The 15,003-nt window shown below is 39.7% G+C and overlaps 3 protein-coding genes across 5 annotated transcripts in view; 2 read left to right on the top strand and 1 right to left on the bottom strand.

Annotated features, from left to right (window-relative positions):
* The first annotated feature begins 3,884 nt into the window (after window positions 1-3,884).
* On the top strand, window positions 3,885-5,933 carry msmp1 (microseminoprotein, prostate associated 1). The gene is made up of 3 exons (XM_032544146.1): window positions 3,885-4,292; window positions 4,395-4,503; window positions 5,375-5,933. Exons 1-3 carry the CDS (start codon window positions 4,184-4,186, stop codon window positions 5,538-5,540), a joined length of 384 nt encoding a protein of 127 aa, XP_032400037.1. The 5' UTR covers window positions 3,885-4,183; the 3' UTR covers window positions 5,541-5,933.
* Window positions 5,934-6,025: 92 nt separating this feature from the next.
* On the bottom strand, window positions 6,026-11,519 carry rgp1 (GP1 homolog, RAB6A GEF complex partner 1). 2 transcript variants are annotated; one of them, XM_032544120.1, is made up of 9 exons: window positions 11,133-11,519; window positions 10,785-10,900; window positions 10,006-10,139; window positions 9,694-9,777; window positions 9,369-9,518; window positions 8,953-9,099; window positions 8,040-8,167; window positions 7,745-7,922; window positions 6,026-6,802 (listed from the first exon to the last, which is right to left on the bottom strand). In XM_032544120.1, the coding sequence occupies exons 2-9, from the start codon at window positions 10,898-10,900 to the stop codon at window positions 6,579-6,581; spliced, it is 1,161 nt and encodes a 386-aa protein (XP_032400011.1). In that variant the 5' UTR covers window positions 11,133-11,519; the 3' UTR covers window positions 6,026-6,578. The 2 variants fall into 2 exon arrangements, with proteins under 2 accessions (XP_032400011.1, XP_032400012.1); XM_032544121.1 differs by having other exon boundaries at window positions 11,034-11,133.
* A 477-nt stretch (window positions 11,520-11,996) lies between these two features.
* The window catches only part of gba2 (glucosidase, beta (bile acid) 2), a 16,552-nt gene continuing 13,545 nt past the window's right edge, over window positions 11,997-15,003 (top strand). Inside the window, exons 1-2 of one of the 2 annotated variants that reach the window (XM_032544097.1) lie at window positions 11,997-12,296; window positions 12,479-13,196. In XM_032544097.1, coding sequence (XP_032399988.1) covers window positions 13,003-13,196 — 194 coding nt within the window. In that variant the 5' untranslated portion in view covers window positions 11,997-12,296; window positions 12,479-13,002. Of the gene's footprint in view, window positions 12,297-12,478; window positions 13,197-15,003 lie in introns of those variants that run through there. The other variant, XM_032544098.1, reaches the window with a different exon arrangement.

Genomic DNA, 15,003 nt, shown 5'->3' with positions numbered 1-15,003 from the left:
CTATTAGGGTTCCACTATTGTAATTTAAAAATTGAACACTTATATAAAGCAAGTACATTTGTATTTATGACTTTATTTCTTCATTTTCTGTGCTGCCTTCGCAATTTTTTTTTTTTTTTTAAAGCTATGACATTTTTAAAACAAAATTCCTTTTTTTCAACTTCACTTTTAGTATATTATTGGTCCAAATTGGATGGGAATTATGTATTTATAAATAGCAAATCAGACATTTGTATAGTATCAGAGAGATGCAATACCCGGTTTGCCCTGTAACTTCACAGAAACAATATTAATAATAATAAAAATAATAATGAATGCACAACATGCAAACATTACTAAGGTAATGTATTCTTTAAAACTGCATTGTACTATGTATGTTTACAATTAATTATTTGCTGAAATAACAGTGAGAAATATGAGAAATAAAACCTTTTTAGATTAGATTAGACTAGATTAGATTAGATTATACTTTAGTCATCCCACGACGGGGAAATGTTGTTGTTACAGTAGCAGCATTTTTCAATAACAGCAAAAAACAATAACACACAAACAAGTAGGCACACAAGAAATACAGGCAAGCAATAGACAATGAAAATATGGTAGACTGAGTAGGTAAAATGGCGTAAAATAAAGGAATTTTAAAGTGCGGTTGCCATGATAAGAGAAACAATATTGCGGTGTAAGTGACGTTAAAATTAAGTTGAATGTGTAATTAGAGCAAAGAAGCAAGAGTCGGTAGCATAATTTAAATTATATTAACCTGAGACCACAAATATTGAAAAGTAAGTACTTGTAATAAAATAATATAAATACCGATATTAAAGATAATCAGAAAGTGTGTGATGTAGATGGGAGAAAAACAGGAACAGAAACTACAACACTATCAGGTAGTGCAGGTGTTGGAGAGTCTGACAGCGGCCGGGATGAAGGACCTGCGGTACCTCTCCTTCTTCCACCGGGGGGGTATCAGTCTGCTGCTGAAGGAGCTGCTCAGGGACCCCACAGTGTCACGTAGGGGGTGAGAGGTGCTGTCCATGATGGATGTCAGCTTAGCTAACATCCTCCTCTCCCCTACTTTCTCTATGGGGTCCAGAGGACAGTCCAGGACAGAGCTCGCTCTCCTGATCAGTCTATTGAGTCTGCTCCTGTCCCGGTCCGAGCTGCCCCCCCTCCAGCAGACCACAGCATAAAGGATGGCAGAGGCCACCACAGAGTCATAGAAGGTCCTGTGGAGAGTCCTGCACACTCCAAAGGACCTGAGTCTCCTCAGCAGATGGAGGCGACTCTGGCCCTTCTTGTATAGAGCATGGGTGTTATCAGTCCAGTTCAGTTTATTGTTTAGGTGAACACCCAGGAATCTGTAGCTCTCCACTACTTTACAGCACGGGTTTACTGGGCTCTTAGGGTACAGTTTGTCTGTGGAAGATATTTATTGTCTGTGAAGATGTCCCAACAAAAACAGTCCTGTTACCAAATGATGACAGCCCCTTGAATTTTTGAAACAAAGTTATCCGCAGTTAAAACATACTTGTCCCCAAATAAAGTGCATAGCCGTGAAGGGCAACAGGCGTGTGACAGGAAAATCCTCATCTTTTGTTTTGATGAGGTCCTCCCTTTTCATCAACGCTGACGACAACCGGTTGTCGTATCAGGGTGTGAACTCACCGTTGGGGTATTGTATGGGACCCACAGGCTCTGAAGAGGTCAACACCACCCGAGTTAAAGTTATGGAAGAACATCTGCTGTTAAAACATCTTCCATCCTTTGAATCAGCATCTGAAGAAAAATCAAGTGAAGGAGAAAACTGACCTCTGATATGCTTAAACCATCTGTGCTATCAGATGTCATGTATTCCTACCTGTAGGCCTATATCGCTTATATTTATGACAAATACACTTGATGACAACAGGCAACTGTGAGTCATACACATCGAATGAATGAAGAAGCAGCCTTGACTGATGAGGGAAGCCTATCAACACTCTCCAATGACTGTGGGGGTACGTTATGAGGCCTCAGGGCCTCCTGTGAGAGGATTTTTCCAATGATCTTGTACCTCAGACTACAGACAACAAACAACTGGAAGAACATGAGCTAATGTGTTGTTGGCCCAGTGCATTGTCAGATCTGATCACATTTTACATTTTAAAGTACTCCTATTATGGTCATGTTCAAGTTCATTATTGTATTAAGAGGTTGTACCTGAGTAGGTTAATATGGTTTCATTTTCATAAAAAAAACATATGTGTTGTACCGCATATTGCTGCAGCTCTTTTTTTGTGTGTGGAGCTCTTTGCTTTAAGGTGTGCCACACTAGCAGCTAGGCGAGCTTTAAAACGGTTGTCACGGAAGTAAAGGCTGGACTGCAATAGAGCCGTTTGGAGCAGTTCGTGAACAGTGTTTTCTGTTGGAGATGGTAAGTCCCTTTGGGGGGACTTTGGGCTTTTATACTTTGTAAAACTATAACAAGCACCAAAAAGATATATAACACAATAAAGGAAAGGGAGGAAGCCAAAAAGCCTAATATGAGCACTTTAATATTATACAGAAATGCACAAGGCTGCACAAGATCCAGTAAACTAGATCCCAATGGATAATGGATTATTGGGGCTGAAGGATGCAGATATTGAAATCAAAGATATACAGCATGTGCCAAATTACATAAACAAGCATTTTGGATTTTTAGTAGGCCCTAGTTACTTCTTGATGATGACGATAATAACAGGGTTGTGATATAAATACTAAGAAAGTGTATTAAGGAGGAAGCTTCAGGATTCATTCTTGACTTTGTAAATAGCAGTTTAACAAAAATTATGACAAGGTCAACTTGTTCAAAATATTTGTTCCCAGTTTGCTTATTATAAGGATAAACTTACGAACTTACTACTTACTTTTCCTCCCGGGGCTTTCAGCCAGATCTCATGGCCTTCATCGGCAGATAAAGATGATGATGTGAGACATTGCTGAAGCTAAAATATTGCTTTAACAAACTTTTAATGGACATATTCTGATCAACTTCTTGTCAAAGCTTGTAATAATAACTGTTCTTCAAAATTACTTCAAGCTTTTTTTTCTTCTCTGCAATATTGTATGTTTTTAATTGTTTATCAATACTAATATACTCACAAAAAGTCAATACTGTCTGACAAGTTTCTTCTTCCCTGACACTCTGCTTGTCCATTATTCCTATGGGGTTGGACGGGACCCGCATGAGGTCACAGACTGGAGTTAACGCTGTGACATCATTAATATGAGGTAATTCTATTGAGGTAGAAAGGGGTCAGAGGTTACAGCAGGCTCCTGCAGCTGAAATGCATATCAATTTGTTCAGACTCCTGTCTATAAACATACCAATGGGAGAGAAATAAAGAAAAACAAACAGTTTCTCTGAACATCATTCTTCCAAAAGAAATTACCTTATATAGTGTTTTGATGATGCTGGTGGAGACACTTTTGTCAAAAAAAATCTTCCATAGGTGTTAAACTGGTTTGAGATCTGGTGACTGTTAGGTTATATCATTTCATTTACATCCCCATCAAACCACTCAGTGACTCCTTGTGCCCTGTGTGGAAGCATCTGTATTTGATAAGTATTAAAGGTTTTCCTTTACCTTGAAAGCACCCTGAGTAGATCATCTCAAGCCCTTTTAGCACTAGATTTTGAGTCTAGAAGTTAGATTTATTAATTTCAGTAGGTCAGTATTTTGGCATGTGTTTTACATGTGCATGAGTCTCATCTTCAGTTTCTGGACAGAGACCTGAACAAAACCATATGAGAGGTTGAATGGTGATGAATCATGTTTGATAATTCCATCTCATCCCTCTTTCTCTGCTCTCTTCCTCCTACTCTCCTTGGACATCACCTCTCTCTCTTTCTCTCTCTGCCCTCCATCTCACTTCTCCCCTACCCTTCCCTCTCTTAGTCACCACATGGATGTGTCATTGTTTCTATCACTTTAGAGGTTCATGCCCGTTGAAGCGCAGCGAGGTGATCTCCGGAGTGCCAAAACAGCGCCAAGATCTTTACCCCCCCTCCCCATTGGATGGCACTGCTGACACCTTCTTCAGCCAGGCCTGTGGGCCACATGACGGCGCTGACCACTCCTCCACGCCATGGTCATAAAGCTCCAGGATGTATAAATAAGGGAGCGAAGGGAGAAGAGGAATCAGAAACTGACCAGACCAGATGAAGATGGAGCTCAGCGGGGTTAACTGGGTGCTAGCAGCAGCAGGGCTTCTTCTGTGGACCACTGGTGGGTCGGCGGCACCCATGGAGTGCCACTTTAACTCCAGAGGTGAGATCCACATGCTCTAAAAATCTTATCCAGATGATTAAATATATACAATATATCTCCATTCTTACCGAGTTCATTTTTGACCTGCATGTGTTGTTCCAGCACTGTGTGTGTTCGAGGGGAGGCACTACTCACTGGGGGAAACCTGGATGGACAACATGTGCATGCAGTGCACCTGTCTGCACCCTGTCGGTGTCGGTTGCTGCGAGACGTGAGTACACAAACACCTGCGTGGAGTGGTGTCCAGATGCCCTCAGTTATTGTATATACTCACAAAAAGCCATATAAGTATCCAGGCTCTCACTTTAGTAAATGTGATTTAAAAATACTCAGTTACAAGTCCTGCATTCAAGCTTTTACTTAGGTACTAGCAACTAAATGTAGCTATAAGTAGTCATCATGCACAATTGATTTTTTCAGAGTGTTTTATTATATTGTTTTATTATTATAGTCTTATTACTTCTGATGAAAACACAATTTTAATGTTCTTGCTGGCCAAGGCTCAGTGGAACTATTTTATCATCTTATAGGATGTTTAAGGATACATTACTTTTATTACTATATATTTATTGCTTTATTTTTTTTACACGTATATTTTTTAGTGTACTATAGATCTTCCATTGTCCTGAATAAAGTAATTATAGTATACATTTATAATATACCATATATTTTATTTAACTTGTTAATAAGTCAAATAAATGTAGCGGAGTGAAAACTACCATATTTCTCTCTAAAATGTAGCATAGAATTAAAGTAATTTAGTAAGTACCTCAAAACTCTCCTAACATTGCTTGAGTAAATGTGCTTGGTTACTTTCTACCACTTGCATTTAAGGGCTCAAGAACATTTTGGATGCTTTTATTCAGGCAATTTTCTTGAAAATATCAAGACTTGACGGTTTTTGGAGATCACATTAAACAGCAACCTCTGGCGATGGTTGTTGATTTTCCAACAGTGTTAGGACTTCACAGTCCACATTACAACTATAAAGATGAGTACAACGAATCAGGTTTTTTGAAGACATAATACTGAAAAAAATGCAAAAAGTCTGTGTCTTCTTTTTTACCTTAATAACTGTCCAGGATACAACGGCCTGTGGATTTCCCAGCGTGGTGCGAGGTGCGGGTGGAGCAAGTGACCTGCAAAGTGTCCCTGGTCCAGACAGCCGACCCCCGCCTACCCTGCACCCCACATGAGGACATCAAGGACCCCGGCCACAGATCGCTTCAGCAGCAACTCGACGGGTAGAAACCCACTCAGACCATTTGTTCAACCTGTTTGCCTGTGAACCAACATTCTCTATAGTTAAATACCAGTAATCATTTTATACACATACTGTACTAATAAAACTTTAACAGCATCTGTACTTTTTGGATTGTATAATCAATAAAGGAAATGTTTCTTTGAAAAACATGTTTAGGTAAAACTCCAGCAGAGAATGAGCACCAAATGATGTACCACGTTAATACATTTTGACATCAATCTTTTTACGATATGCTTCATTTTCAGTATTGGTTTGAATTTAGTTATTACAGTAAACTGTTTGACTGCTTCTTGAATTAATCCAGCAATGACTTACTGTAAATATAAGCATTATATACGTACACTAATATATATGACCATTCCTGTTGAATCTGACCTGTTCTCATTTATCCTCCAAATGAAAATCTTGTTTTACAAAGAGAAATTACCGGTATGTAGAATTTTGTAAATAAACTTCTTCATTCGCAATCTATCAAATTTAAATCACACTTTTATTATGTTTTTATCTTGTAGTATTTACATCTCAATACAGCCTTTGCTTAAGCTGAAATAACAAGTTAAACTTCAAAAATATTTTGAATATGAAAAAGTTTTTTCATAAGATGACAGACACACACAGACACACAGACACACACTCTAAAGGGATCAAAAATTAAATAAATACAGAAATGCACAGCAACCACAGAGACAGTTGCATGTCATGAGGTCTAAAAAGATATATGTATTTAAAGTTAAGATGCCCCGCGACATGCACATGAAAAAGAAAAATATAGGTTGCATAACATAAATATGGAACTAATCCCTAGCTCCGCATATACAATGCAAACAACGAAATAATAATGCTCCTTTGTTCCCATAATGTGCACCTTTGTGCTAAAAATACACACACACACACACACACACACACACACACACACACACACACACACACACACACACACACACACACACACACACACACACACACACACACACACACACACACACACACACACACACACACACACACACACACACACACTCTCAAATTGTAATGCTGTTGGCCCCTGAAAAGTGGGACATGTAGGATGCCAATGCAGGGTTGGTGGGCAGGATTTTGATGGGCAGATCCCAGCTGAAGGTATCCACGTCAACATGCTCCGCCCCAGCCCAAACTGTGACCTCTGATTGGTTCTGCAGAACTGTTGGCGGTTCCATAGGCTCCCGGGCAGTGACGAATTCAAAGTGAAGACGCCATCTCAGCATCACTGTACAAGCAGAGTTCCAATTTGGGTTGTTAAGTTGATGTGTGATAAATTGTTATTGACTTAATTCTGCATATTATGGAGTTACAGTAGAAAAGAGCTTGATACATTTATTAAAAGGCAATAATAGGGGTATAACCTTGTAAACCTTTAATAGTTGAGTTCTTTCAGGAGAGAAGTTAGATGCCTGAACACTATACTTGGACAGATTTCTTTTTCAGGGATTGTGAAATATTCTAAACCAGGTCTGACACTGTTGGCCTCCCCCCCTCAGACAAAACTGATCCAACCGCACTAGCTCCAATTTTGGCACCATTTAAAAGTTTTACTGATGGATGGATGGATGGATGGATGGATGGATGGATGGATGGATGGATGGATGGATATTTATTGATCCAAGAAAAATGGGAAATTACGCTGTTACACGAAGATGATACTGAAGAAAACTAATTCTCAGGAAAGTTCTTGAGTTATAAGAAGCATTTTTTCTATAACTTCAAAGTGGGGTTGTAAACATTTGTTCATATAATAATGATATCTTCAAAGGGTGTAAGTCACGCTAAATCTTAAAATACACGCATTACGTCTGGGTGTGAACAATCATTGGTCAAAATCTTCCAAGGTTGCCTTTACCTAAAGTCGGACATATGGGACAAATTTGCCCATCTGTTAAAGTTATGACGCGTATAACATTCAATATTTCATGCGTAAACGATTACTATTAACATTTAGTCAAACGATGGCTCATGAAACATTATATAAATAATGGTCCTAACTAACAAAAATAAACTATTTTCACTATGTTGAAAGGTTTGGATGACAAGTTGCTGAAATAGAGTCTTAGACTTCATGTTTAATAAAAAAGGTCTGTGTATCCGTGTAATTTTAATATGCTATAAGAGTGCAAATATTATCATTATGCACGCATGATCCCATTTGACTGACCTATGTCTGTGCTGAAACCCGGCGTGACGTTGAGGGGGATGGGGAGAGAGAAGTGGCTGGAGGCGGTGTGAAGGCACGACTCCATGTGTCGCCCGTGTCCAGTAACACTGATGACCTGTCCGGGGCGCCGCTGGTACTGCTGCTGGATCTCCTCCTCATTCTGAAGGCTCACCGAATACTGGAATACATAGTGTACACAGGATATTATTACTAATATAAAAAAAAAACACAAACAAAAAACCTTTGTACACAAATGGAGAGTGCAGCAATGCAAAAACAAGACCGGCAAACACACCTGCAAGCAAGGAATGTCTCCCTCTGAGAAGTTGAATGTGCCGATAATGTCCTCCCCAAGTCTGTAAACAGTCTTGAAGATGCAGAACTTTGCCACTTTCCCACGCATATTGGTGATATTAAACATGTCTGGACAACACAAAGGAACAAACAAGTCAAACGTGGACATACAAATAGAAACTAGTGGACAATATAAATCAGAAAAGAGGATTAAAAGTAGAATACCAGTATTATTTAGAAATCCAGAGTATTTATTAAACTATTGTTACTATTTTACATTTCTTTTAGTTACCTTTTTTAAACTCTTGTCATCCATTTTAGTACATGTTCATGACATGTTTACATGTCACATTTAGCCAGAAATTAGCTGGTCTGGTGGTCAACAAAGTAACAATTAAGCTAGTGTGATGGCCCCTGTTAGTTGTGTGTGTGCTAGTAAACTCTGTTTATGGTATCAGCTGATGCAGCCTGATTAGGAGCAAATGGGCTCACTGCTCCACAGGAAATAAAAGGCCAAGCTTCCAGGACTTCTCCCTCCACCAGAAGCCCCATTATTGTTTTAATTAATGTGTTGTTCCTTTTTGCATTACAACCCCTTACACATATTTTACACACATCCACATGCACTAATAATGTTACTGATTTTCACTTATTATTCTCATTGTGTGTCTCTTCCCAGTTTTGTCATGACCTAGAGCCAGGTTTATGACACTAGTGAGGCAACACAGGTATTTTTCTTGCTATTAACTTAATTCGTTCAATGAATATACAAATTCAAGACAAATCAAATCGCAATAATAGTTGAAACTGAGAAGAGCAGGATCATGCTTTGGTTTTAAACAAAACAAATAGAGTGAGATAATAAAGATCTTTAAACCAAAGCAATGAGAAGCGAGATAGAGAATGTGACTCACGGGGACATCGTCTCGAAGTGGTGACCATCAGCATGTCCAGTGCTCTTTCTAGGGGCCGAGCATCCCTGCGGCTCGCTTCCTCTTCCTCTAGGAATGGATTGGAGGGGGACACCTCCTCATCCTGTGGAAATAGAGGCTCCGGCATGCCTACAGGTTAGACAGAAAAATATCAACAAAATGTCAAACAACATGACTATTTTTTGCAACTCCATTTTCTAGGCAATGCATTACTGTCTTTATCTCCACAGGCCAAAGAGAATAGTAAATCGCAACATAAACTGGCACTTTTTACAATACAGTATCATTCCTGTGGTTTCATGGCGCAAGTGACACAAAAAATTCAATTAAAAAAAAATTCAATTGCAAAATTCAATTAAAAGCAAAATTAAATTAAAAGTAGTCCAAATGCATCTCACCTTGCAGAACCAGCACTCTGAAGGGAACTCTGAGTAGTTTGATAGGAGAGTTGACTCTCTGGCAGCCGATGGTCAGTTTGTAGACGTACTTGACCGCCTGACCACGGAAACTAGGAGGACCATCTACGGGTACAATCTCACTGTATGAATCTGTGAGAGAGTGAGTACGCATGACAGGCTTTTTGAATCACAAACAAAAACAAAAATGTTAATTTGTAAATGTTGCATGACCATTAGGGAAAAGAAATACTAAATATTAAACATTTAAAAGCAATGTAAAGGTGTTATCTTTATTTTTATTTTTTTTAAATATGTACACACATACAGGTTTTGCTCTCCCCAGGGTCCAGGCGCAGGTCACAGAATAATATCTTAGGTGGTGTGTCCAGCACACACTGACCTCGCTCTCCTGTAAAAGAAAGTATTAGTAGGTAGGTGTTCCAAGGCATGCTGCACACAAAGCAATAAGGCTAACAAAACAATGCTAATAATATGTTGAACTTTTAAATCTTGGTTTATTTAAAACACAACACACGCTTTATGTAAATGTACCTCTATAAATGTTTTTCATCTGGCAGATAGTGAATTTTCATTTCTGCTCATCTCAGATTGCACATATTCCTCCCCCCCCACTAACCTCTGCTTGGAATAAGCACTGTGTTGCTCTCAGCCTGGACGTCCTGTTTGTTGCCCTGGGCCGGCAGGGCCACTCTGCTTTCACTAGCATGAAACTGGCAGTGGATCTGGGCACTGGCCCATGCAAGCATCTCACTGGGAAACAGTCAGATAACACAAGGGTTACACAAGGGATGTACAGAGTGATTGGTTAAAATTATTAATTTAAGTGTCCTGCATTGCATTGTCCCAGTCTATACGAGGTCCCAAGACACTACACAACAACCCAGATGAGCACGTAAAAATAATGACATACTGATCCACTAATTCGAAAATAAAAAATAAAAACATTTCAAAAGTTCCATTCACATAGCAGAACTCTTACAGTACTTGTTTTTCCCTTTTCTTTTACTGTTTGTTGTAACCGTTTTGCACTAAAATACAAAGACAAGTACTCATCAACATCCTTAACAACACAGAGATTACAGAAAGAAACAAATAGTTTTTTAGGAATGTCTCACCCACATCAGTTGTCAGTAGTAGGGTACCAGTTCTTGTTTCAGCACACAAGGACCTTTTTCTTCTATCTACATTATATGTAGTGATTTTGTGTAAGTAAGTAATTAAGTAACCTTTGTCGATTTGGATGTGCCTTCAAAGCTTGGCTAAGTCACGTTATTCTCTCTCCAAATAGTTTTAATAGTTTATGTTTGGAAATATTTATAGTATTTTACTAGAGAGACCAAAGGTGGCATTTCCATGTCTATGCTCGATGAAGAGGTTAAAAGAGTTAAATCCTACCTGGTGGCAGAAGTAGAGAGGTGGGAAATCGGGTTGGTGAATGTTATGAGACACTCCATGAGCTCCCCGGCGAGAAACACGGGGCCTCTGGCCATGGAGGCCACCACCTCGATCATCTGTAACGTTAGACACCAACAACACTACTTTACCAAACCAAAAAATCTAATCACTAATATGGAGAATGCACTGGGATTCCTAATTACTTTGCTCTGTTATTCCAGCAAGATTAACAGTTTTGTATAAACACACCACTACAAGCTAGCAAGTCAGACTGCAGACAGAAAGTAACTTGTTTGGTCCTGCTTGCTAGCTAATGGCTACTGTTTTAAGACTAATTTAAACAGATACCTTGGCCTCAAACGTTACTACGGAAAGACAATTACGTTGTCTTATCCCAAGGCGAACCTAAATTTACTTCTAGAAAAAAACGATACAAAATGTGACTGTGTTTCCCGAAGAACTAGACATTGCGTATCTGGTTAGTTAGCTAGCATCCCAGCCACAGTGAACAGATGTTCTATGTCCACTGTTGTTCGACCAATCACGAACCAAGGAAAACAAAGCTCATAAAGACTAGTATCAGGGAAACTAGAAAACACATTGTTTCCCAAGTATAAATTCTGTTTAACATCCTAGTGTTATCTCAATCTTAATTGAACATGTTTTTACACACTGAAACGGCAGTTTAGAATTCCAGTTACATTTTTTTGGTCGACCATTTAGTACAGCGATACAATTTATTTCCCTAGGATGGCGAAGGCATCCATAGCCCTACTCTCCCTCTGATTGGCTAGTACTCCTCGGTTTCGTTGGCTGGGTTACTGGGATTTGTTAGGTTTAGGGTACGTCAAGGAAAGCCAGTCAGAGACAGAGTGAGGCAGAGTAGGGCGGGACATGCCTTCACCATCCTAGGACAAAATAACAATAATACACCCCATGGCACAGCTAACGAGGGGTGGACTGTTGCTATGGTCATTTGTAGGGAGGCGTAATCTATCTACAAATAACTAACACCTCACATTCTACAGAAGTTGTTTTATAATTATTGTATATTTATCAAAATGTGTGATGTCTGTCAATATAAAGGAGGAATAATACGTGGGGACGAGTAATATCCCCCCTTTCTACTTTAGAATGGTGCAGGCTCAGAAGCGGCTTTTTGTCGGATTGTTGCATCCCTTATGTAGGCTTGTCAGGCATGTACTTCCAGCCTGTTTACCAATTCTAACTCCATTAAACCCTAACAACAATTAGCCATTCTTTGATTTTTCATCTAAGGTAGAGTTTGTAGCCTGGTTGAAGTTTGATCAACGAATGTTGTAAAATGAGGCGTAATGTGAAGGCAGCCTGAGACAATTTGTTGCCTGACAGATTTCTCAGAGGGCATTAAAAGCCCTTCTATGAGTGGTACATGTATTGCATATTCAGCGCAGTGTGGTATGTGCTAGCAGAAGCTACAGGGTCCTGACTGAGGTCGGTTTGGAGCAGCAGTGGGATGACGCCGTCTCTCAGGTATTGTATACAAAAAAGCCTCTACACAATTAATTATTAATGTGTTAAGTTATCTGTTTGCGACTTTGCAACTAACCGCCGGTTACTGAGATGTTTGCATAATATCGGCCCTGCTGTCCATCAGGTAAAAGTGATCACCACTTTTTAACCATTTTGTATGATCATCTTTAATGTCTTTGTAGGTGTCCCGGATGAACGACTGAGATCGGCGTCCTCAATCATTTCCAACTGTCAACTGCTGACAGCGCAGACACATCCGGACTTCATGCAAAGGGGGGGGGGGACGGGGTCTGCCATTTGTTAAACACAGGAATCCAGAAGGTGACGGGGATGCAAATTGCTGCAACTAGCTAGCCCCCGAGAATATAAACATGTTGAGTTGTAGTGGCTAAATTACCTTGTGGATCATAGTAATCTTATAATGGCACTGGGACCTTCTACCCAAAGGAGCAATTATTTACCTGCAGGTATTCAAAGCTCGTCCGTTGGGAACCGGTTTAACCTACAGGAATAACTATTTGAAACTTACAGAACCACTTAGAATTTAAAGTGTAGCCTACCTCCTTAGTGTTTTGCTCCATGTTGAAGGCACGACAAACTAACTCTGTTGACATAAGGTGGTGACAACTCCCTGTCATTAATCACAAGTGTTTCCTGTTCCTATTCATACACACTCAAGTTTCACATTGCTGGCTACCCTGCTAAAATGACTACAGAGTGGGGTGAAAAATCCTCAGCGGACCTTATGAGCCGGTATGTCTCCAAGGAAATGGGATATGCAGTGCCCAAGGAGGGTTGGCGTATCTGCCTGTCTCATGAGTTCAAGGAGAAGAGAAAGCCCTTTCAAGCAAAAGATGTCTCGCTGTCCAATGTTGTGGAACACATCGGTCTTGGAGTCAGGTGAGACATGCACTCCACAATGTACAAAACCATACAAAAGCCCATGGCTACAGTTTTCTATGATAAACAAAATCCTTACAAATAATTGCCATTGAAGAGAAAAAAAAAATCAACATTCATTCAACAAATAGTACAAATAGTTTTTAACACATTGCACACAGCCTAGAGAGTTTCCTCTAAAAGGCTGTTTTCAGTTTACACCTCTATATGAACCTGTATCAATCAACCAATGTGGATGTTTTCCTGTGAAGTACCTGGGCAGGCATTAGCCTATGGTGTCCTATTACTGCTACACCTCTTCTCTCCAAGTGCAATCCTGCCTTGAAATGGTTGATGCTCCTGTAAGCTATGTTTTCCATGCACTCCCATAATAAAACATTTACTCGTCCACAACAAGGCAGTTTAATTTGCAGTTAAAATGATACATTTCAGCATTCACACACTGTGGCCGAGGCTGCTGTACAAGGTGCCACCTGCTCATCAGATAAACACTCACACACGTTTACACACCCATGGCGCAGCATCAGGGGCAACTCATTGACCCACAGCTGCCCTTAGACTTCAGCTTAGTCTTTGTTTTTTTTAACAATGGCTAAAGACAGAACTGTTTCATGTCTATGTTTTCTGTCTCTGTGTACAGATAGAAGAGCACCCTAAACTCCCGAAGGGGATGAAGTGTTCTTTTGTAGTCTTGTCTACCATTTTGTTTAGTCTATTCAAGTGCGGATGATAGATTGTTCTTTGCGTTTCCTGTCTATGATTTTGCCTCTGTATTTCCATACAAGCAAATTAGACAGATTCAATTCAGTTAAAGCGTTTGTTGTAAATGTTCTGTTGAATCAGAGAGGGTGTAGTCAACTTAAAAGGCTTCCATTGTCTTCAGAGGCCATTGACAAGTGGTTGACCCATCTTTAAAGTGGTACATGAGCTCTGGTCCCAGGTCAAGTTCAAGGTGCCGGTAATTTAATTCTCCAAAACTTTTAAACCGCTGCAGGAAGATTTGAGGTGATTCATTATTTGCAGTCCCACAAACCTGCGTCTGCCTGTAAAGTACAGCTTAAAACTCTGCATCCAAATTGTCACCCTACAGCTACAGAAAAACAAATCCAGCACAGATCTCAACATCTGTTGATCTGATCGCGTTTGTTTTTCCGACGACCTGCTGACTCCCAAGATGCAAAGCGATACATTCTGCAGCTTTAGTGGATTGTTGGGCGCACGGCCAGAGTTTGGTGCAACAGTCATCATCTGTCCGTCATCTGGCCTGTTCTTTAGGGATTTGGACTCTATGGGTTTCTTATTGATGACCTTTGACTGAATAACTCATGCTTTTATATAATTTTATTTCCATCTAAATCACAGCTATTAATGCTTCTACTTTTTCACATTGTCTCCTCACGTAACACCTGTAGTGCAACTTAAGATAGTTTATTCTCAATATAACATGTCATTTCCTTAGAGCTGCCAGAAAACCGTTTAAACAGTCCACGTTAAACCACAAACTTGCTTCACTTCTTCAATCTGTTGCTATACAACAACCATACTGCAGCTTAGGACAATGCAAAGGTGTGTCTCTCTGTGTAAACGTCACGTCAGCGTTTGTCTATTGTAAAGATTAATGTGGTAGTCTTTAGGCAGTAGGATGAGGTTGTTTGAAGAGTGTTAAACCCAAGGAGAGCCACAACTTCAGCTTTTCATTATTTGAATCTGAGGTGGAGCAATGTAGAATTACTATAATACATAAAAAATCCACTGCACAAATTACAGCTGTACAGACAGGAGTGCCTTTTTTGCTGGAAAAATGTAT

This window comes from Etheostoma spectabile, chromosome 19 (genome assembly GCF_008692095.1).
Source record: "Etheostoma spectabile isolate EspeVRDwgs_2016 chromosome 19, UIUC_Espe_1.0, whole genome shotgun sequence".
Lineage (NCBI taxonomy): Eukaryota > Metazoa > Chordata > Actinopteri > Perciformes > Percidae > Etheostoma > Etheostoma spectabile.
The sequence above is the reverse complement of the archived record's forward strand: the minus strand, read 5'-3'. Positions and strand labels throughout refer to the sequence as shown.

What these genes read in the sequence shown, in the direction of transcription:
- msmp1 (XM_032544146.1), top strand. Translation starts at nt 4,184, where the DNA reads ATGAAGATGGAGCTCAGCGGGGTTAACTGGGTGCTAGCAGCAGCAGGG. An exon ending in GTGCCACTTTAACTCCAGAG is followed by an intron (nt 4,293 to 4,394) that starts GTGAGATCCACA and finishes GTGTTGTTCCAG; the next exon opens with CACTGTGTGTGTTCGAGGGG. An exon ending in GGTGTCGGTTGCTGCGAGAC is followed by an intron (nt 4,504 to 5,374) that starts GTGAGTACACAA and finishes ATAACTGTCCAG; the next exon opens with GATACAACGGCCTGTGGATT.
- rgp1 (XM_032544120.1), bottom strand. Translation starts at nt 10,900, where the DNA reads ATGATCGAGGTGGTGGCCTCCATGGCCAGAGGCCCCGTGTTTCTCGCC. An exon ending in CAGAGTGCTGGTTCTGCAAG is followed by an intron (nt 9,100 to 9,368) that starts GTGAGATGCATT and finishes TCTAACCTGTAG; the next exon opens with GCATGCCGGAGCCTCTATTT. An exon ending in CACTTCGAGACGATGTCCCC is followed by an intron (nt 8,168 to 8,952) that starts GTGAGTCACATT and finishes TGTGTTGTCCAG; the next exon opens with ACATGTTTAATATCACCAAT.